This window comes from Pygocentrus nattereri, chromosome 23, assembly GCF_015220715.1.
Source record: "Pygocentrus nattereri isolate fPygNat1 chromosome 23, fPygNat1.pri, whole genome shotgun sequence".
Lineage (NCBI taxonomy): Eukaryota > Metazoa > Chordata > Actinopteri > Characiformes > Serrasalmidae > Pygocentrus > Pygocentrus nattereri.
This window is the reverse complement of record NC_051233.1, coordinates 29,199,239-29,221,285: the sequence shown is the minus strand read 5'-3', so window position 1 is coordinate 29,221,285 and position 22,047 is coordinate 29,199,239. Positions and strand designations below refer to the sequence as shown.

Below are 22,047 nucleotides of genomic sequence, written 5' to 3'. Positions count from 1 at the left end.
GTAGCTCACATGTAATGGAAGACTAGCTAGCGTGGTGGAAGACACTTGAGTACTTCTACCTCATTACTGTACTTTAAGTATTTTGAAGATTCCTGGTATTATAGAAGCTGAACACATTCGCCCAGTTACTCTTGTTAATGTAACCCTCAAAAACACTCAAAAGCCTTCTTGTTAATACATTTTCTGTTAGCCTTTAGTTAGCCTTTATCACAAATCTCAAGAGATTTACTTTTTCTTTTGAGTTTTGATGCATTTGAATGTGTTTTTATTAAAACAGCTACTCAAATTCATATCAGTGTTACACGAAACTGCCGACAACTTTGCTGATCTATCTTGAGAGAGGACTATTGCCATAAGCTCACATTAGCCGGCGGCAAGTTGCTAATGGCGCCTCAAATTTGTCTCTTGTGGGTGTTTGAGGCGGCTCTTGTTGTCGTATGTTGGCACACACGCTGTCCAGGTTCTGACAAGACAAATGTAGAAATACGTACTTGGTTCACTTTTAAAATATGACTTTATTTTTAAGTTTACAGGTTTTTCTTCCAGCCTATCGTTGCTGTCGGAAGGAAACCTTGTATCTCCATTTTTGGCTTTTTACAGTTTTTGAGATAGTTTGAAAGTATCTGTTACTCTTTACATTGTTTGTAAATTTTATGATGAGTGGCCTAAAAGAAATGACCCAAAATGACATGGGAAAAGTTCTGGTTCCATTGACCTACATTGAAAGTGAAGTAGGTTTTTTCTTTCTCCTGTAAAGTCACTATTTTGGAGATACAAGGTTTTCTTCCCACAGCAGCGCTATGCATTATACTATGGGAAATCGGCCCCAGAGGCACTGAAGCTTTGTTCACACAGCAGGTAAACGTGGCCCAAACCTGGTCTTTTTCAGATGTGTGTGTGTCAGTGTGAACAGATTTACATTTACAGGACAGGTCTGGCGTCTAAACTTCACTCCCTTAGTTTTGCATTGGAGCTAACGTAGCTCACAAGTATCGGAAGCTTATAGCCCCCAATTAGCATCATCTAATCGTAACGCTGCCGCCTCAAACAGTGTGGAGCTGGTCAGGATCTCTAATAGACTTGCATATGTGGTTTCTGATGCTGTGTGACACGCTGTTATCTATAAACACAGACAAAGCTAAAAGCTAATAGTGTGGATAAAAACAGCCGCAGCATCAGATTAAAGCCTGAATTTTGTCTGTAGTTTTGGCCACAACTGTGAGGTTATGATCTGCCAAAGACTGAACATCATAGAGAGAGAGAGAGGGAGACAGAGAGAGGAAAGAGAGAGATAGAGCGAGAGAGAGAGGGAGGAGAGAGAGAGAGAGAGAGAGACACAGAGAGAGAGAGAGAGAGAGAGGGAGAGAGAGAGAGAGAGAGAGAGAGGGGAAAGAGAGAGTGAGAGAGAGAGGAAAGAGAGAGAGCGAGAGAGAGAGAGAGAGAGCGCGAGAGAGAGACAGAGAGAGCGAGAGAAAGAGAGAGAGAGCGAGAGACAGAGAGAGAGAGAGAGAGGAAAGAGAGAGTGAGAGAGAGAGAGCGAGAGACAGAGAGAGAGAGAGAGAGAGAGAGGAAAGAGAGAGTGAGAGAGAGAGAGAGGAAAGAGAGAGTGAGAGAGAGACAGAGAGACAGAGAGAGAGATAATATCTTGATGCATTTTTCACCTCCAGGCTCTGCTACTCCAAAGTCTGCCATTATCTGTTTGCAGGTCTCTCTCTCTCTCTCTCTCTCTCTGCTGCACATATTAGCATAATGGACATGCTGAGCTTCACGTTGGACCACACACACCTAATCCCACTAACTGTACATGTGTGTGCAGGTATGTTGGTGGGCCTGTTTCTGTGGACCTATTGATCTAAATATGAAGTTTTCTGGCCCTTTTTGTGCTTGTCTCAACTTTGTTTGCATTTGTTGCCCTGTTTTTGTTTTTGTTTGTTTCTTTGTGTTTGTTTCACAGTCGTGGCTCCACTACTTGGCGTTTGGCTCACTTTCTCAAACCTCTAAGGTCAAAACATACAAACAAACTGTAAATCCCGCCCAGATCTCTCGCTCAGACGACACTGCACTCAGAATTGTGTTCTCACTTTTCAGTCTGGAGTATTTTTATATAAGAATAATACAAACGTCAATAGACCTCTATATAAACCAGCTGCCAGACGCCCCAGGTACTATTTGGGTGGTAAATCATTCTTGCGTGGTGGTTGGGTGTAGCTCTGGTACGAGTAGATCAGACACAGCCCTGCTGCTGGAGTTTTTAAACACTGTGTCCACTCACTGTCCACTCTATTATACTCTCCTACCTCATCAGTCCACCTTGTAGATGTAAAGTCAGAGACGACAGCTCATCCGCTGCTGCACAGTTTGTGTTGGTCATCCTCTATTCCTTCATCAGTGGTCACAGGACGCTGTTGGCTGGATACTTTTGGTTGGTGGACGATTCTCAGTCCAGCAGCGACACTGAGGTGTTTAAAAACTCCAGCAGCACTGCTGTGTCTGATCCACTCGTACCAGTGACCGCTAAAGTATGCATAGAAACAGATGAACTACAAAGAGCACAAATAGGATCACACGCCCCCAAAGGACGGCAGCTTTTAACACAGATTAGTTTTTACTTTTATATATTTGAACATTAGTGACACTTTTTTGAGTTTCACTCAAGTGCACTTTTACTTTTTTCCAGCCCTGCTGTGAGTGTGAATGTGGATCATTTGTTTTATATTATGAAAACCTTCAAAACCAAATGGATTGCGGGTTATTCTGACCTTAAACACACACACACACACACACACACCTGACGGCTACATTAATGTTAACATTTACTGAACTCTAGCATTAGCCTCTAGCTGCTGCGATGCACATGTGTGTGTGTGTGTGTGTGTGTAAATATATGTATATATATATATATATATATATATATATATATATATATGTGTGTGTGTGTGTGTGTGTGTGTGTGTGTGGGGGTGTGTGTGTGTGTGTGCGTGTGTGTTCATATGTGTGGGTGTTTGTTTAAATATGTATATGTATTTTCGTATTTAAGCATTTATGAGGACAATGCTTGTAGAAATAAGGACATTTTGTAGGTTATAAAGTTATACTTATGTATAAAACTATACCTGAGTGTGTGTACAGTTATTTTTATACATTTTAAGGATTTTTTATAGGAATGTGTAAATATATATATATATATATATATATATATATATATATATAGGAAAATACATCAAAGAACTGTGCAGTTCAGCCAGACTTTGTGGATGCCTTCTGGGGAATGTACAGGCCAGTCCAGATATGTGGTGCTCCTGAATGTCCATCAATCCAATCAGTCACATTTGCAGCCTGTGAATGCGAGAATTGTCATCTTGTTATACAGGTATAGGACTGTTCCGTTCCTCAGTAAGATGATGAGCAAATTAGCTCAACTAAAGTATCCACAGCCGCATGATTGAAACACCCCCAGAACATCACAGAGCTCCTCCAGCTTAAACCACACCTTCCTCGTTGCAGGCTTCCAGCTTTATGATGGCGAGAATCATAACGGCGAGAATCATTCACATACAGACAGAAATAATATCTGCCCAGATAACACATTTCCAGGCATGAGCAGTCCAACCTTTGTGTCTCTCCTCATCCACTGTTACCAGGCATCTTTGTGAGCAGAAATGAGCATATGTGAGCATACTCTGCTCCATATGTTCACTGTGTGCAGTTCCCTGCTGTGTTCTTTCAGAAACTGGTTGTGAAGGACCTGTGTTGACTTCTAGAAGCAAGTCTTTTTTTTATTCACAAGCTGTGAAACGTCTTTTGGGCACAATTCTGATGAGAATTTGACTGGGTAGACTGGGATTTTTTGCCACTGCTGGTAGACCTGTATGACTGTGCTCCTCAATACACCTGCAAATTCAGCCTCTTCCTTCACACTATGGTATTTGGTGCCCAAATGCAATCACTCCTTTTATCTATCACTCCTTCTATCTATCTATCTATTAATGGTTAAAGTGAGCTTAAAGTTTATTATGTAAATTTCTTTTAAAGTGCTCAATATGAACCTCCTCCAGCTGTACGGACAACATAGTCGAATTTATCCCATACTCGATTGAGTGTGTCGGGTGTCCCTACGCTCACGGCTCTTTCAGTGCAATTCCGGAGGTCATCCAGTGTTGTGGAACTAACGACGAATGCTCTGAGCTGTTGGAGCTTCACTGCCAATGAAAATGACGGATTAACTCTTATTGAATGGAGAACGCAAAATGCTTTCTGCTCAAGGGTCTCATTTCCTCATAGACTGAAGGGAGTCATTTTCCAGTGACCATCAGAAATTCTATGACCCCCTCTTTCAATTGGCATGTGATTGGTTCCTAGATGCCTCACAAAATGGCTTTGATATTTATAGTTATAAAACACACACACACACACACAATGGCCTAACAAGGTATAAAATAACAAGTGTGTGTGTGTGTGTGTGTGTGTGTGTGTGTGTGTGTGTGTGTGTGTGTGTGTGTGTGTGTGTGTGTGTGTGTGATGCTGAATGTTCTCATTAGATCACAAGAGAACTCTGAGCTGTGCTTTGTCTTCTGTTCTTGTTCCTTAAGTTTTATTCGCTCTTTTATTCCTCATTTCTCTTCTTCCTCGTTCTTCCTCCCGGCAGCCCACAGGTTTCCTCCCTCCTTCACTTCACACAGAGCCAAACACGTTCTGATCTTTGCCATTTGGTCTTATTCAAAGACATTTGTCACAGCTCAGAACATTCACGGGAAAAAACCACATGCCCTCTCTCTCTCTCTCTCTCTCTCTCTCTCTCTCTCTCTCTCTCTCTCTCTCTCTCTCTCTCTCTCTTTCTCTCTCTCTCTCTCTAGACGACTGACTGTGTAATCTTTGCTGGATCACATCATTTTAGGAGAAGGATTACGATTAAAATCTGGTGACAATTTGTAGGTAGTCAGATTTTTTTTTTTAATTGCATACATTATTTTCCTTCCCTTTTAGTAAGCTCTCTGTTTATGTGAGAGAGAGAGAGACAGAGCATTCTGTAAAACATTTTAAAATGAATATTTTTGTGAAATATGTGAAATATTTCATTATAGAAAAACACGCTGACAGGCTCAGATGTCTTTACAGTGGTGGCGATGGGAACCAGGGGTCGCCAAGTCTACAACACAAATATCGCCATTTTATTTATGATCCAAAACCACCAGAGACCCCCACACATGTTTGATGAGTTTTTATGAGCAATGTCAATGATGGTAAAATAAGTCAAAAAATATGTTTTATTTGCTTCTCAACACCATGAATGTAATCTGTGGTTTAAAAACTACATTATATACTAGATTCTTACCCCAAAACTGTTGTAAAACAGTGTCTAAGACATTAGACAGGCTATATTTAAGTACTGCATGTAATCGTTTTCTGTGAGGGAGCTTTTTAAGACATTAAAATCTTCAGACGTCTGGTTCCTGTCACCATCACTGTGAACAATTCAGACTCAGTTCCTTTAGAACAGAGCATTTCACATCAAACAACTCTGAATGAAAAACTTTTACATCTTACCAGCTCAACTATACTGATATTTTGAAAAGTAGGTGAAAAATTCCCCGTTAATAATAAAAAGAGGTTAGAAATGTCTTTTTTACTCACTAACAGCTTAGCTTGCTAGCTTTAGCCACTGCGGCCTTCACAAGCAGCAGAAACAGAAAGAGGTGATGGGCCCATTTCCTGCCTAGTTTTATATTGTTTGAATTGAAGTAAATTGTATTTGTCAGAAAATATTCATTTTTTTGTGACACTGCCTTGACATTGACACTAAATGTAGCTAGCTAGCTAATAAATAAGCGCAGCTAGCTAGTCCTGCTTGTGGTGCACGTCTGGCTACATCTGAACTCTGTTTACATGCAGTTGGATTGTTTCTAATAAAGTGGATGGGAAGTGTGTTTCACTAAAAGCACTGTTTTCTCACTTTGAAGAAGTCCGTCACTGCATGTACGACCAGGCAGGTAAATATTCCTGTTCCTCTGAAAGTTTCATGTTCCCCGCCACTGTCTAACTAACTCTTGCTACACACTAACAAGTAACATTACACAGCAATCTCTGTCTCTCTCTCTCTGCAGAGGTTAATAATTGATGGCTTGTGTTTGTATGTGTAAGCAGTGGAGTGATTTAGCTCTTTCTCAGTGCTGTATCAGTGCTGCCCTTTGAATAATAGATGGTTATGGAATCACAGCGCTGCTTAAAACCCCCGGACACAAATCCCAGCATCCCCAGGCGCCTGTAGAGTCTTGGGCTGGACGACCTCCTCAGGAATAAAAATAGGCCTGCTTTTATCTTGTAGCTAAAACGGTGCTTGGCCGTTTGGCAGCTAACACTGCGGCGATCCCCAGACGAAATCCTGTGCATCGGGCCCAGATGGACGGATGAACACGGCAGCCACAGTGGCCTTTTCTCCTTTTTCCATGCAAACACAAACAGCATAGCATGAAAAGCTCAGTGTCCGAAATGTGCAGCTCAGTTTTTGAAGTTTTAGCAAAGCAACGTTAAAGCAGGTTTAATATATGACCTGCTTTTTGGCTTTTGGTTCTGCAACAATGCCAACAATCCAGTATTAGCGTGAGTATCAGTTATATTGTTAATGTACTGTGAACGTAGCATGTACTAGCTCCACTGGTGGGGGCCAGTTCATGGGCGGGGGGCATTTCTCGCCCACAGAACCCCTGCGAACGCCAGTCCAACATTGACTGCTGTACACTCAAAGTAGTAATGGTAACAATAGCGGTGAACTAATTTCCCCTTCTGTTTAGTGCAGCATATGCAGTTTGAGCTGCAGCCAACGTTTTTATTGACAGCTACGTTTGTTATTGTAGGATATGTTGGAAATGCAGATGGAGGGGAAACATCTGACTGTCGTTCCTGCTACATCATCAGTTATTCCATCACTGTTTTTCACATTTCTCTTATCGATAAACCTCGTTTTCCACCTTGTCCAAGAATAAAAACTTAATTTTTGTGATATTCAGTTGCTGTCGGACGAAAACCTTGCATCTGCATTTTTGTTGTTTTTCAGTTTTTGGCCTGATGTTAAAATGCCTGTCGCCTATACTGTGTGTAAATTTCATGATAAATAGACCAAAAGAAACAGCCCAAAATGCCTTGGAAAAAAGTCTGGTTCCATTGACTTACATTGAAAGTAAAGTAGGTTTTTTATTCTCCTGTAAAGTTACCATTTTGGAGATACGAGGTTTTGTACCGACACCAGTGAAATGCATTTTGAAAATTTGCATAACAGAGGTGGACGGAAAGCCTACGTATATATGTTATGTAAGGAACAGCAGTGCGGATGGAGTAGAGTTTAATCATAACGGCACAGAAATAGCGCACATCTGTCCACACGCACAGACAGACATACACCCACACAGATTTCTGTAGCAGGTGAGGTAAAATTAGACTGCGTTTGAGCCAGGACGTATCCACGGTAACCGTATCCATGGTGTTAAGCCCATTATTCTTTATCCTGCATTGTGTGCCATACAGCGTCAGAGTGTAATACAATGAGTCTAAATTCACACTATACTTTATCAGAAACCCCTCCTACATACACGGTTTAAAAGAAAAAGCTGACAGAACATAAAACGCAGATTCTTGTTCTGTTAACTTATTGTTAGAAGCTCAATGAACTCAAAATTTTAAGGCAGCCTGTAAGTTTTTTAAGTGAAAATGAAAATTTTAAAAGAATACACAGTAACTCATTTTCACTGGGGGTCTCAGACTCTTAAAGCCCACTGCATAATCCCACTGCATTATGTGGCATTTGGTCAGAGAGCAGAATGCATGATGTTTACAGAGAGAAAGAGAGAGAGAGAGAGAGAGAGAGAGAGAGAGAGAGAGAGAGAAAGCTGGAGGGGGGGGTGTGGCGTGGGGTTTAAAGCTGCAGACAGGAGGGGGCTGCTGTGATTGGTGATTAGCACTTGGGTCAGCGTGATGATGCCATCAAAGCGGGCGGCCGTTTGGGCCTCAGAGGACGCTGAGTGTGCTGCACTGAGCCGAGAGAGAAATTCCGCATCTTGCAGCTCTGCTCAATGTCTCTCAGCACCACTCAGCATTTTCCTATTACTGCATTAAATTAAACCCACAGCGAGACCCCAGAGATCGATGGGGGGGTTAAAATTTACACTAGGAAAGCAGCCAGTTTATAGTCCCTAGCAGGACTGGGAAGGAACACAATGCATGTAACAGAGATACGTAATCAGATTACAGGTCTTTTATACACACAGGGTACTTATACTTAAAACATATACACCGCCTTTTGTTGAAATTTGTCGTTTTAGTGATAAATACGTCACAAGTCCCATCGTTTTTCATATTGCAAACACGCAGGGGAGGAGGGTCCAGCTGCCAGGGGAGATTTCCTAAGGTCTCAAAGCAGGCTGTTCCAAAGTGAAGGACCCTAGAAATGTAGCCTACATTTCAAGTGATTTTAAGGACACGTCAAATGTTTCCTTCCAGGCCTTCAGTTCTCTGTGCAAGAAGGAGCAGAGCTTGTTTTAAAATCTACATTGTTCACGTCCTTGAATTCGTCTGTGACACCTTAAAAAGTGTAAAATCACTGATTAATTAAAGCATTTGTCCATTTATCGCATATCGTCCATATGTCAGATTTTATTTAGATTTTATTTATGTAACTGGATGGTTGCCGGTTCGAGCCAACAGGATGTGACTGAGGTGTCCTTGAGCAAGGCGCCTAACCCCTAACAGCTCTCTGGGCGCTGTGGATAGGGCTGCCCACCGCTCCAGTCAAGTGTGCTCACTGCCCCCTAGTATGTGTCTTCAGTAGTGTGTATGTGGTGTTTCACTGCATGGATGGGTCAGATTGCGGAGGTGAATTTCCCTATTGTGGAACTAATAAGGGTCACTTAATCCTCAAAGACGGCTGTGCAAGTGACCACAGAAAGCCACAAATGTGAGAATGTTCTCAGTTAAAAATGATGATGACCACTGTATTGTCTTAGTATTGCCACGTTTCCCGTTCCACCTTAAATGGTGCAAATACAACCCCAACCCCTTCACTGCAGGCTGGCAGGGTCGCCTACAGAGCAGCGCTAGTAGCTGTTAACGAAGCAATGCTCTTCTTTATTTGAGGGTCCCATTTCGTAGAGGAAGATTTCAACCACTACCCCTTCTAACGCAGTTCCATGGGGCAAAGAGACGCTCAAAAAAAACAGCCATTATTCTTATTTCACGCCTCATGTGATTGGATTCTAGTGACGGCAGTGGCTGATCAATGAGGAAAGTCTATGGGAAATCAATGGACAATAGAAGTAAAGAGAAGAGCACCAGGCAGCAGGTTCACTGCGGGTGGCATCACCAGACACCTCAACCATACATCACTCCTGACAAACCTGACTGCGTTTCCTTTGTCTGATGTTCGTACTTTATCAGGTACATTTGATGTGCATCAATTGAAAATATATATATATTATTATATTATATTATATTATTATATATGTATATATTTTCATAATAACTGTGTTGATGTACTATCATTTATTTATCATGTACACGTTTAAGTCCAACAGAGCAGCTCTAGAGTAGATTATAGATTCTATTTTATTTGTTCAGTGTCGTTATTCATAAGGCTGTTTAATATTGAACAGAATTTCTCAGTGTTGGGCTCAAGAGTGTCGACCTATTTAGGGTGTGACTGCTTCCTTAACTGGGTCAGTGCGCACACACACACACACACACACACACACACACACACACACACACACACACACACACACACACACACACACACTCAGACTCACTCTCCTCTATTGTCCTTCCACTTCCCACAGAGTGTCAGATCTGTGTGTGTAGGTATTCCCTTACCTTACATCATCACAAAGACACACCTGTGTTTTAGACCTGCTTTCACACACACACACACACACACACACACACACACACACACACACACACACACACACACACACAATCTGATCCTTAGAAGGACTCTAACTTTATAGGACAATAGAGGAGTGTGTGTGTGTGTGAGTGTGTGTGTGTGTGTGTGGACCAGGTTTACGCCACATTATGGGGACGAAAACCTCACATACATTCACATTGTGGGGACATTGCTTCCTTGTCCAAGTTGGTCCCCACAATGTAAGTTATTCAGTTTTAAGGTGAGGCTAAAGTTAGGGTTAGGTTTAGGTTTAGGCTAGCAATAGTTCTGTTTTAGGTTTGGGTAAGTCTCCAGAAAATGAATGGAAGTCTATGTGGATGCTCTGTAGGTGACCCTGCCAGCCTGCAGTGACAGCAGAGGAGGCTGAAGTTCAGCTCCTCACTGCTGGGCTTTAGTTACATGTAGGGACTCATATACCTTCAAAGGGGGGCAATTCTTTATTACCGCCCATCCCTACCCCTACTTCTTCAGTAATATGAACCTGGAGTCTATTCGCCAGCTTCTCGTTTGAATTTTCCTGTTCCACCTTAAATGGCGCAGCAGTTACATTCTGGCACCTCAGGTATCAATTAAGGTGGAATGGGAAGTTTAGTTGTTGTCACAGCACTTGAGAACTCAGGGGACGATAAGCACTGTGAGAACACTTTTAACTCTCAAGTCTGGAGCAATAACATATCTGCTATACCCAAGTTCACCTCTGACGATGTGAGGGCGCAGTTTTAGTTTTTTCTCATCGTTACTGGACGTTATTGGACACTTTCTACTGAAAAAGTGCCACTTTCTGACCCCTAATTGTGCATCTCTGTGATGATGTTAAACAGAAACGTATCTATTGAAACGCAGTCATGCTCATATTGACACACGCATCATTCAAAATAAAGCAAGCAGCTTTTTCCACCTTTGTTCACTTATTTCTTTATTTGTTCACATAGATTTGTTAATATTTTTAAAATTCATATTTTATATATATATATATATATATATATATATATATATATATATATTTATATATATATATGTATATGTGTGTGTGTGTTTTTATTGCTGCAATACTGGAGCCATTATTTTCCACATAGGTCCCATAATTCCATGTTGCATGGTGCTATAGTTTTCTGCATGCTTCAGAGTAAATATCTGCACATAAACAAGGTGCAAAAAGAAGAAAACTTTCCATTTTTTAAATAGAAATACAGCCCAGGACACAGTCTAGCCATTCTAATAATGCATTAAACGACATGCCGTGTTTTTTTCTCTGCGTTAGGCTACGTGAGGAGTCCAGAGTAGAAAAAAAAAGATATTTCCATCCTCTGTTTTGTATTATACAGTTACGTTCTGAGAAAAAAAACAGTAAAATAACACTGTTTTTATTATAGCTTTTTTCCCCTTTCGCTCTGTTTCCACTTATTTTATTCTTATTTTTTTTATTTAAAGCTAGCAATCCGTTAGATAATCGCTAAACTATGTACAGTGGTGACCAGGCAGCGGTGCTCGGGCTCTGAAAGGAGTGACCGATAAGTAGGCGTGAGAATTAACAGCTGTTTGTGTTTGTGTTTGTGTTTTTGTTTATTTTTATGTGCAGGACTGGGGGGAGGTGTTATTGCCCGGCTGCCATAAAAAGGGGGAGGAGCTTATCAGAGGGTCATTTCTCTTCTTTTTCTTCTTTTTCTTGATCCACTTTTGTTCTTTTACAATTCAACGCTACGCTTTTAGTATTACTGCAAAAGGAGAGAGAGAGAGAGAGAGAGAGAGAGAGAGAGAGAGAGAGAGAGAGAGAGAGAGAGACCTATAGAGAGAGTGAGCTGGGAGAGATGACAAGGAGTTATTCTTCTTTTCTTCTTGTCTTTTTAGGATTGTTTTTAGACTTTCTTCAGTTAGCATATCCACGCTCTGCCCACTAATGCATTCATTCATTCATAGCTACTGTTGCTAGGCTGGACATCTGGTTCCTATCACCACCACTGTGAACAATTCTGACTTCGTAAGTTCCTTGAGAATAAAGAATTTCCCATCCTATACTTCACATCCTTTATCCTATATTTTTTAAATTAAAGTATTTTTTCCATCAGGTCCACTTATGTGTGTAGGTTTTCCGTACCAGCAGCAGTCATAAATTCATTTACATGACAAATGAGCTCTGTTCTGATTGGCTGCTTTGTATCATGCCTCCTTCAAAAAGCAGTCCGAGCTGAAACGCCCCTTATAACTTCAGCGTGAGTGGGCGGAGCTAAACTGCTGTTGGCTGAATAGGTGGATATGCGGCTTAGCTTCTTGTGACATCCCAAAAAACAGCCAATGCTTTTGTCCACTTCCATGTATGGACTGTATGAAGACTGTCTGACTGTATTCATCGGTTACATTGGCAGAGTTTAAAAACTACGTCAAACTATTTTATTTTAACAAAGCAGGACGTAGTTTAGTTTCGCAAAATGTTCAGTATGACAATCTGCTCTGAATCAAACTCTATGGAAAAAAACACTAGTATGAAGTCAAACAGTAAATAGTATTCGAAATAAACATATTAAACCACCGCTCGTTTGACAAAAATGATATATTAAGTTATATATAGTCTTTGTTTGGGTGGTACAAAAGTTCACAAGACCATTTATTTCAAGTGTGCACCTGAGAAAGATGAATTTAGCATTGAAGCCCTACAAATAGAAGTAAGAACACCATGTCATAATACAGACACAACTACCATATTTGGTGGCTGTAATCTTTAAAGAGTCTATTATTGATATTAAGTGGCAAACCTTGACTGTTAAAGCTAGGCCTCCAGTTCAAGCCATAAATGTCAAAACTGTTAAAACATGGGGAAAAATCCACCTCTATGCTAATGCTAACCTCTGCTAGCCCCCCTACAGGATTCTAGTAGTTTGTTAGCACTAAGCTAATGGCATTTTCTGGCTGTTTTAGATTCAGCGCAAGCAGTTGAAGCATCTAAAAGACGTTCCATATTTCACTTGAAGCTTGTGACAGAAAAGTTAGTGCATATTTTACCTTGTCAAAGTTTTACTGAAGCTGCTTCAGTACAGAGTCCTTGTTTAGATCTGCCAGCTAGTATTCACAGTCAATCATGTATCTAGAACTTCCAGAAGACCTAGAGTTAATCAAAATGGGTTTGGTGGGTTCCTCCATTATCTCAGAATGATACTGATAGTTAATCTAATGTGTTAGGACTTCTCTTCAGCTCTTGAAGCCCAAACCAACAGGAGAGCTTGCTTAGTTGTGTATATCTAGATAAACAATACCAGTTTCTCTGGGTTCCTGCTCAGTTGTTGCTGGGCATTTCAAGAATTTAACCCTCCAAACTTAACAATGAAGTAAGAGTAGCACTGTAAGAGTTGCAGACACAAGCTGTTCTATTGAAACAAACAATGAACTAAAAATTAAAGACATTTTTTAATTCTCAGAAACTGCTGGACCTTTTCTGAAGGCCTAGAAGACCCTGAGGGTTCCTGCTGATATGATTGTGCTGCTACATTTATATCATGTTCACAGGAGATGTGTAAAATATGAACGCTCACAGTTGTGACCGGTGGGATTACAGAGTGGCTCACATTCATATTATCCTAACTGTCAATAGGTTTCTTTCATAATGCTTGGCTGAAGTTTTGAACATGCTACAACATGGAACAGATAGATGAAGAAACTACATGCAACATCTCCATCATTATATCAGTGTGTTGCTTCGGGTTTGTTTTTGTTTTTTTTGCATGGTTTATTATTTGTCCACTTATTGAATAATTGGGTGTAAATGAGCTTGACTGGCTTTACTACAACTGTGTTATCAAGGATAAAACTTATATTATCTCTAACTTTTCTCGAACCCAAAGGCATACATTTTGTGTCATTAGACTCACATGGATGGAAGGAATTTGGGATTACATGTGTTAAGTCATTTGACAAAGTCTCTCATTAGGGTGAATGGGTTATTTCAACAGCATTCTTTAAAGCTGGCTTTGTGCAGAGAAACTTCATGAAACTTTAGTTTTCATGGAACTAAATTGCACTTGAGCTGCAAGGTGTAAAGTATCCTGCAACTTCTGTTTGAAACTCGACTGCTTTGAAATGTGTTGCATGCAACTTTGATCGGTTTTGAATCACTTTGTAACTATCAGGTTATTATGTTGCAGGCAACTCGCAACATGCAGCTAGTTGCATGAACGTTTCACCACGAGAAAGCCAGCCTGAAGCTTGTCCAGCCTGGCAACAGTTGCTACAAAAGAACACATCTGTGAGCGGAGCATGTATAGATCAACTGTGCAATTGAACACAACTAGTCTAAAAAAAGCTCTATGTATCCCATCTCTTTCTCTCTCTCTCTCTCTTTCTCTATCTCTCTCTCTCTTTCTCAAGAACAGGCATTTAAAATCAATCTCTCTTTTCCAACAAGTCTCTTTCAGAAGACCGAACTTCGGTGGGCCTTGGGGAGATATGTTTGTATGTTGCATGTGCCCATGCATGTGTGTCACTGTGCATGCGTCTGTGTTACGAGGGTCGAGAGTCCATCCTTTTCAATCAGCTCCTGTTGAAGATGATCTTAAGTCTTTCCCAAACTTCTCTTTGTCATTCAAGTTCATTCTTTCTCTTTTATTCCCCATCAGTCTGTAAGATCCAGGTCTATCCTTCTTTCTGCATTTCCCTTCTCTTCTTCACTCCTTTTCTTTAAGTTCCAAAGTTCTCTTTTCTCCCTTTTCCTCTTATCCTAGTCCATCCTCAGTTCTTCTTTTTAGCCCAATTTTCACATCTTCCAGACCAGTCTTCCTTCTCTTTTTCTCTTTTCTTTCTCCCATCCCTCTCTCCCCAGTCTCCCCATTGTCCGGCCCATAAACAATACTTGCAGTATCAAGTCACAACCACAGGGCGTGGCCTGCGCCCTGTTAGCCACGCCCACCCCCTCCGAAGCCCCTCCCCGACCCGCCGTCAGACGTAGGCTGACTCGCTGGATTGCGTGCGGCCCAGGTTGGGCAGCGAGGACAGGTGTAAGAGGTCCTTCTTGCGCACCTCGCAGACGGACTTGCGGCGTGCCTGGACACCACGGATGGCCGTCTTGATCTTCCTCCAGCCCAGGTGGTTCAGCTCGGCCAGATTGAGAACCACGCAGATGCCGCTCACGGCGAACATGAAGACGAGGAAGACGGTCTTCTCAGTGGGTCGTGACACGTAGCACTCCACCTCCTTGACACACGGGTAGCGGTCACACTCGAACATGGCCGGCACGTTGAAGCCATACAGGAAGTACTGGCCGGCCAGGAACCCGATCTCCAGCGCATTCCGGAACACCACCTGGAGAAGAGCCAAACAGTGAAGCGCAGTAAAATAATAACATCAACCAGGAGGGAAAAGTTTGTGAACAAGCTTTAAGTTTGCTTCCTGATGCCATTGCTTTGGAATCCCAGATGGCTGCTAAGTTGTTTCTAGGCAATTGTTATGGTATTCCTGGTGGTTGCTAAAGTGTTACTGCCATGCTGCTATAGTATTACAAGTGTTACTATGTGTCCTAAGTGGTTGCTAATATATTGCTTGGACATTTCTTTGTTATCCCAGGTGGTTACTAAGGTGTTGCTAGGGTATTGTTATAATCCCAGGTGGTTGCTAGGGTGTTGCTTGGTCATTGCTATATTATCCCAGGGGGTTGCTAAGATGTTGCTAGGCCGTTGCTAATATGTGTGTATATATGTGTCCTGAGTCTGTATGTAATGTTTATTAAAAGGACAGATGTGAGAGATGTCCTCTATGACATCAATCATGGCACATAGACTTGAACTTACTTGACATTTTACCATTCAGTACTTTTTATGTTTATAAACTTTAGAAACTGTATGTGCACCTCAACCTGTGTGTGCTTTCAGTTATCACTTAAACAGCGCAGCTACTGCAGATTTTTAAAAATGCAAACATGTGTCTTTACTATGCTCAAAGTATTTTAAAGTCTAGCAAATGTTTTCCTTTCCCAATTTAGTCATTTCTAATACTACGCCCTAGTTAGGATCTCTCAAATCACGAGGACGAAGGCTTGCACGGGCTTCCTCCGAGACCTGTGAAGCACCACCACATCTCTTCAAACTGCCACTAACGCAACATCATTGGACAGCTGAATGCGTTCAGAGGAAAGCAGCAACTACCGTATCTGTTACGTCAGATATCATGTTGGTGGAGAGGGGGGGCCATCCTACCCACCCAAAGAGAGCGAGACCAATTGTGTTCTCTTGGACTCCCAGCCACGGAGGCTGTAGCATCAACAGGGCCAACGCTTAGATGGTTGTGCCACTCAGGAGCCTCATTTATTTCTATTTTTAACAATAGCAGTCCTGAAATCAAGGATGCTGCGGCCCCCTCAGCACCCCTACTTCCCACGTCCTTTGAAATGAAATAATGTGCCTCCATGACTCATACTAGTATGGACAGCATATGACTAACTAGAAACCAAAGGCTAACTCTACGTTCAGGGTTAGCAGATGATGGATTTCCTATGGAATTAAACGATTAGTAGCTGCGATTTAGCAACAAGGCAAGTCAAAATTTATTTACACAGTTTTTTTTTCCACAGTCCATTCCACAGTGAACAAGCCAAAAACAACAGTGGCAAAGATAAAATTCCTAAAAGCAAGAAAAAAACATTCTTGAAAGGAACCAAGAGTGAATAGGGGATCCCAAGCAACATGCACCAAATAAGGATGTTCTCACTCTATACAAATGAAATGTGAGGCAATGTAAACTAAAGGATTCCTTGCACCAGTTGTGGACACAGGGGTCTGAGGTCTCTACTTTCAGAAGTTTTAGTTTATTTGGTTCCTCTAGCCAAAAGAAATGGAAGGGAAACTTAAATACTGGGAAATGTAGAACTGTGAGTCCTATATAAAACTATATTTTAATACTGTCTTGAGTGTACGCCTACATGTGAAAAGAAGAGCGGCCTCAAAAAAAGCCTGAAGCAACATTAGCAACTTGTCATCTCCTAATCTGAACAAATGGTAAAAAAAGAACCATAATTTACCAAAGTACTGGACACATATCCAAAGATGCAGCAGCACCACAACATCATTTCTGTTCTGAAAAGTGTTTCAGTTCTGCCTGACCACGCCTGATCCTACCTGGATGACGTAGAAGCGTGAGATGCCTTCCTGCCGTCTCGTCTTGGCGCTCTTGGTGGAGGCGTGTGTGAGGCCACGAGGTGCATTGGGAATCTCCTTGGTCTCCAGGCACTCGTGCTCGTCTTTGGGGTCCGGATGTACCAGGATGCCATTTAGGTTTCTGAGTTTTCGGCTCGGGCCGTGGCCATGGTCAATGTAGGGTCCGTGCAGAAAGGTGTACTGCCGGTCCTTCTGCTTGGCCGACTGGTGCACGGAGTAGGTGATGAAGCAAAGGCTGGGCGTGCACACCAGAATGATCTGGAAGACCCAGTAACGGATGTGCGAGATGGGGAACGCCTTGTCGTAGCAGGCCTGGTTGCAGCCTGGTTGCAACGTGTTGCATATAAACATTGTCTGCTCGTCCTCATATACCTTCTCTCCTACAATGCCCACGATCAGGATCCGGAAAATCACCACCACTGTCAGCAGGATCCTGCACGGAAAAGGAGATTTTCAATATTATTTGTTTTTTATTAATTTTATATATATGTGTTTATTCATGGATGTATGTAAAGATGTATATATATATATTATATATATATATATATATATATATATATATATATATATATATATATATATATATATATATACATTATTATGTTCATTTAAAAGCATGTAAAAAATGTTTATCTGTCTTGGTTTTTGTCTGAGCATGTCCTGAATTTCAGTTTCAGTAGAAGAAAAAAAAAGCAGAGAACATATACTTAACAGAAAATTACACAGAAGCCTCAACGACCGTACTGTGACCAGGTTTAAGGCACTTAAGAAAATAGTTTAAATCCATGTATCTGGACAAAAAAAGCACCATATATTAATGTAGGATTAAACTGGGTATTTAATAATAAATACAAATAACATGTGGTTTATTTACAATTATGAGGACGTGAGGAGATGAACTTTTTAACTAAATGTCATTTGTATTTATTGTAATGTTAGTGTTGTCTCAGCATAAATAGATTTTTATTTGTATAATATTCTTGGGTGCCAAAAACCTTTGCACAATACTGTACAATAGATATTTTACAGTATTTAGTGTGTCCACCGTTGGTTTCCATTCTTTTCAGGGATCTTTTGGCTTTAAAAGAAAATCTGCAAGATGTTTTTCCACAAAGCTCAGTCGCAGTAGTTGGTTGCACTTTCTGCTTCAAATTTACTTGATAATAACACGCTTGGCAGAAAAGTCACCTAGATTGAAAATGTCAAACACACACACACACACACACACACACGTTTATTCAACCGAAATAAAACCACTGCCTTCTTTCCATCGTAGCCTTGAGAAAGTCATTGTAATTCGCGGACTGTGCATTTGTGTGTGTGTCCAGTGTTTCTGAAAAGTGGGCCACACTTTAACAAGGCCACTGAAGCTGTGTGCACGTGTATGAATGTGTGTGACCTGCGTGCTATGGATGATGTCATGGCTGGTGCTACAGCAAGGTTATTACAGCGGTGAATGAAGGACACAGTCAGCTTGAGAGAGAGAGAGAGAGAGAGGAACCATATGTGCACTGACTGCAGCATAAATGAACAAAGACAGCTGAAGGTGTGTGTGTGTGTGTGTGTGTGTGTGTGTGTGTGTGTGTGTGTGTGTGTGTGTGTGTGGTCCAGGCCCATTTCTGAACATTTGCGGGCCCTCAGCTGACGTCCTACTCGGGGGGCTCCGCCGACATCATATTGTTTTGTATGTAAGAGTGAAGAAGAATTTCATTTTAATCAGGGAAAAATTTTACGACGGTCCAAACAGGATTTAGCGATTCTGCAGGCGACTGAGAATAAATCTAAGCTAAATAAGACAAATGAAATGAAATGAATGCCCTTAAAGTGATGATTTGGCAAAAATCAAATGTACAGAATTCTCCAAGTATTCCAGATGTAGCCGTTCAGCCAAGATATGTTGGGTGTCCAAATTTTGCTTCTTTACTTCACCAGGCTAATGTTGATATCGAACAATAGAGGTCAATAGTCACCCAAATCATTTGTGTAAATAATTATTCCAGTGCTATATTTGTTTATTTATTTATTTTATTTTATGATACGTCAGTTGTCATGAAGAGCTTATGCTGACTGTAAAATAACAATCATTAATGCAATTGCAATATGTAGCAATCAAATCATATGTTACCCATACGTGTGTGTGTGTGTTGGGGGGGTTAGAGATGTTTCGCTCTAAAAAGCAGGCTCCCTCATGAGGGGTCCAGGTGTTTTCACTCTCCTCACACCCTCTGCTGCAGGAGAACGTGTGCATTTTCAGCATCAGCATCTCCATTCATGATCATCAGCACATAGAAAACTGCAGGACAGATATAAACATGAACAGCTCTCTCTCTCTCTCTCTCTATCTCTCTCTCACTCTCTCTCTCTCTCTCTCTCTATCTCTCTCTCACACACACTCTCTCTCTCTCTATCTCTCTCTCACACACTCTCACTCTATCTCTCTCTCACACTTGCTCTCACTCTCTCTCACTATCTCTCTCACACACTCTCTCTCACTCTCTCTCTCTCTCTCTCTCTATCTCTCTCTCACACACACTCTCTCTCTCTCTATCTCTCTCTCACACACTCTCTCTCTCACTCTCTCTCACACTTGCTCTCACTCTCTCTCACCATCTCTCTCACACACTCTCTCTCACTCTCTCTCTCTCTCTCTCTCTCTCTCGTTCATGCACACACTCTCATCCTTTAATCCTTTCTCACAGTGTGTGTATTGTGCTATAAATAAAATTCTCTTTATTGCGACGCTGTGGATTTGAAAGTGCAGGAGCTGCTAAACTGTGTTCCTGGAGGTGAAGCAGTGTTTCTGATTATTCTTTGCAGTGGTTCAAAATTGTGATACAGGAACCTGAACACATTATAAAGAAGACATGTACACGTATTAGACCTGCTCAAACGGTACATTTCGTTGCTTTTCTGAGTGAAAATAAGTCGACATGTCCTCTACACTTCTGCAGTTTAATGCACAACTGCTGAGTTCAATGTAAAACACAGTAAAACCTTCTAGATAAAAAAGATAAAAAGATAAAATGTGCCATCACTTTTGCACAGGCCACATTTTTGGGTTATTATTTCTGATTTGTGAAACTCGGTACATAAACAGTCAACTTGCATTAAAATTCAAAGGATGAGCTCTGTAGAACTTACTTCAGACACCCAACAAAACATAGAATCAGACCCTTTGTTTCCAGCCAAAACTTAACGACGAAACAATACAAGCATGATGCTGTGAAATTACAAACCATGCCTTTCTTTAATTCCAAGAAATCAACAGGCCTTTTTTTTAGCCCTGAGGGACCCCCTCTGCTTCATCGCCCGTTTATCGGGATGCAACCATGCTAACAAACACTAATAAGGGTAACACAGTTGTGTGTTAATTTGTGGGTCAATCTGCAGCTTGTCTAAACATGTTCAATCATTGAGTAGCAGTGTGAGTGGTGCCGAAAAATGCCGTAAATCCTGCCTGGTAATTGCATCCTCTGAGATACATGCGCCAAGCTAAGTGCTAAAGCTAGCCCTCTGAACACAACCACTAGAGAAACGTTACCAGAACCAGTTCATGAGGAGCCTGGCCTCTTCCTATTTCCTCCATTATATTAAAAAACGTGACATCATTAACGTACATCAGTGGTAAAATGCTTTATGCTGTTCAGTGTTCAGCACATTAAAAATGCGCAAGCACTTATCAACTATAACTTTGCTCAAATGCTCCATTTTAACCCATTCATTTTGGACTCACTCAGGAGCGCCCTCTAGTGTTTGAGAAACCGGGAAGACCTTACAGAGCGGTAATTCTCTCTACAGGTTCTCTGATTTTACTACCTGCCACATATCAGAGTCGTCGCCGTGGCTCTTAATGACATTAAAAGGACGTTAGCGTTGCGCTGCTAGGACTACGGCTCGAGCTGTTTGAATGGCAGAGAGGCTAACCTTAGCGCAGTGCTCTGTTCGCAGACGTGTGGGTTAAACGCCGTGAGTATCACACTGAGCTGCGTAAGCAAGCTATAGAGACGCTAATGTTATAGGTAACATATGTGCTGCACAGAGGAAGCTATAGGGAGGTTAGCGACATGACTGACAGATATGTTAGCATTAGTGTAGCGCCGCAGAGGCTACAGGGAGGTTAGCGGCCTGGCTTCGCGTTAGTGGTGAAAGCCCCTGGTGTGTCTTTAAATTAACCGCACCCTCCCCGCCTCCACACCACTCTCCACTGCCATTACCACGGCAACCGCATAGTGAACCACTCAGCACACCATCTACTGTAGTAGAGAGAGAGAGAGAGAGAGGGAGAGAGATGATTAATGAAGTATTGAGTTGGCGAGGAAGGAAAGAGAGTGAGAGCGAGAGAGAGAGGGAGGAAGGGAAGATGGATGGATAGAGAGAGCAAGGGCACATTGAGGGAGGGTGTGCGGAAGGAGTGAGTGAGAGAGAGGCGGGGGGGACAGAGTCTACCGGGTGAAGGAGAGAATCAAGGCTCGGGAGGGGAGAGAGAGAGAGAGAGAGAGAGAGAGAAAGAGAGAGAGACAGAAAGATCAATAGAAGGGTTAGCGAGATGGAGAGAGTGAGAGAGAGAAAGATTGATAGAGAGACAGATTGACAGAGACAGATACAGCATGGCTTTTCGCAGACTGTGCTGAGCTGCAGGCGACCGCAACAACTTGACTCCATCCACAATATCGCTGGTCCCCTGATACCCTGAAGGAATTATGGGATACGCTTCTGGATGAACGTAAACAGCTAGCGAGTTAGCTGCGTCGCTAGGCATTTTTGTGCTTATAGTGCAAGGCGGGAACCCAGAAACACAACCGCACAGTGAGTCCCACCGTGCGCAGGTGTGAGTGGGGCACCGCAGACCCTGTGGTTTAATGATAATGTCTCTGAACCCTGATAGCAAGAGGACAGTGGGCCGCTGTCGGCCCACTGATGGCAGAGCTGGCAGCCCGCTGGCGTGTCGCATGTCTCAGCGTTGTCTGGGCGGCCCACCAGTGT

The 22,047-nt window shown here is 41.9% G+C and overlaps 1 protein-coding gene across 1 annotated transcript in view; it reads right to left on the bottom strand.

The window, feature by feature from the left end:
* Positions 1–10,931: 10,931 nt before the first annotated feature.
* Positions 10,932–22,047, bottom strand: part of gjd1a (gap junction protein delta 1a) — a 31,954-nt gene continuing 20,838 nt past the window's right edge. Inside the window, exons 2-3 of the mRNA XM_017713879.2 lie at positions 17,026–17,497; positions 10,932–15,217 (exon numbers count right to left, since the gene is read on the bottom strand). Of these exons, the coding sequence (XP_017569368.1) occupies positions 14,855–15,217; positions 17,026–17,497 (835 nt within the window). The 3' untranslated portion in view covers positions 10,932–14,854. The remainder of the gene's footprint in view (positions 15,218–17,025; positions 17,498–22,047) is intronic.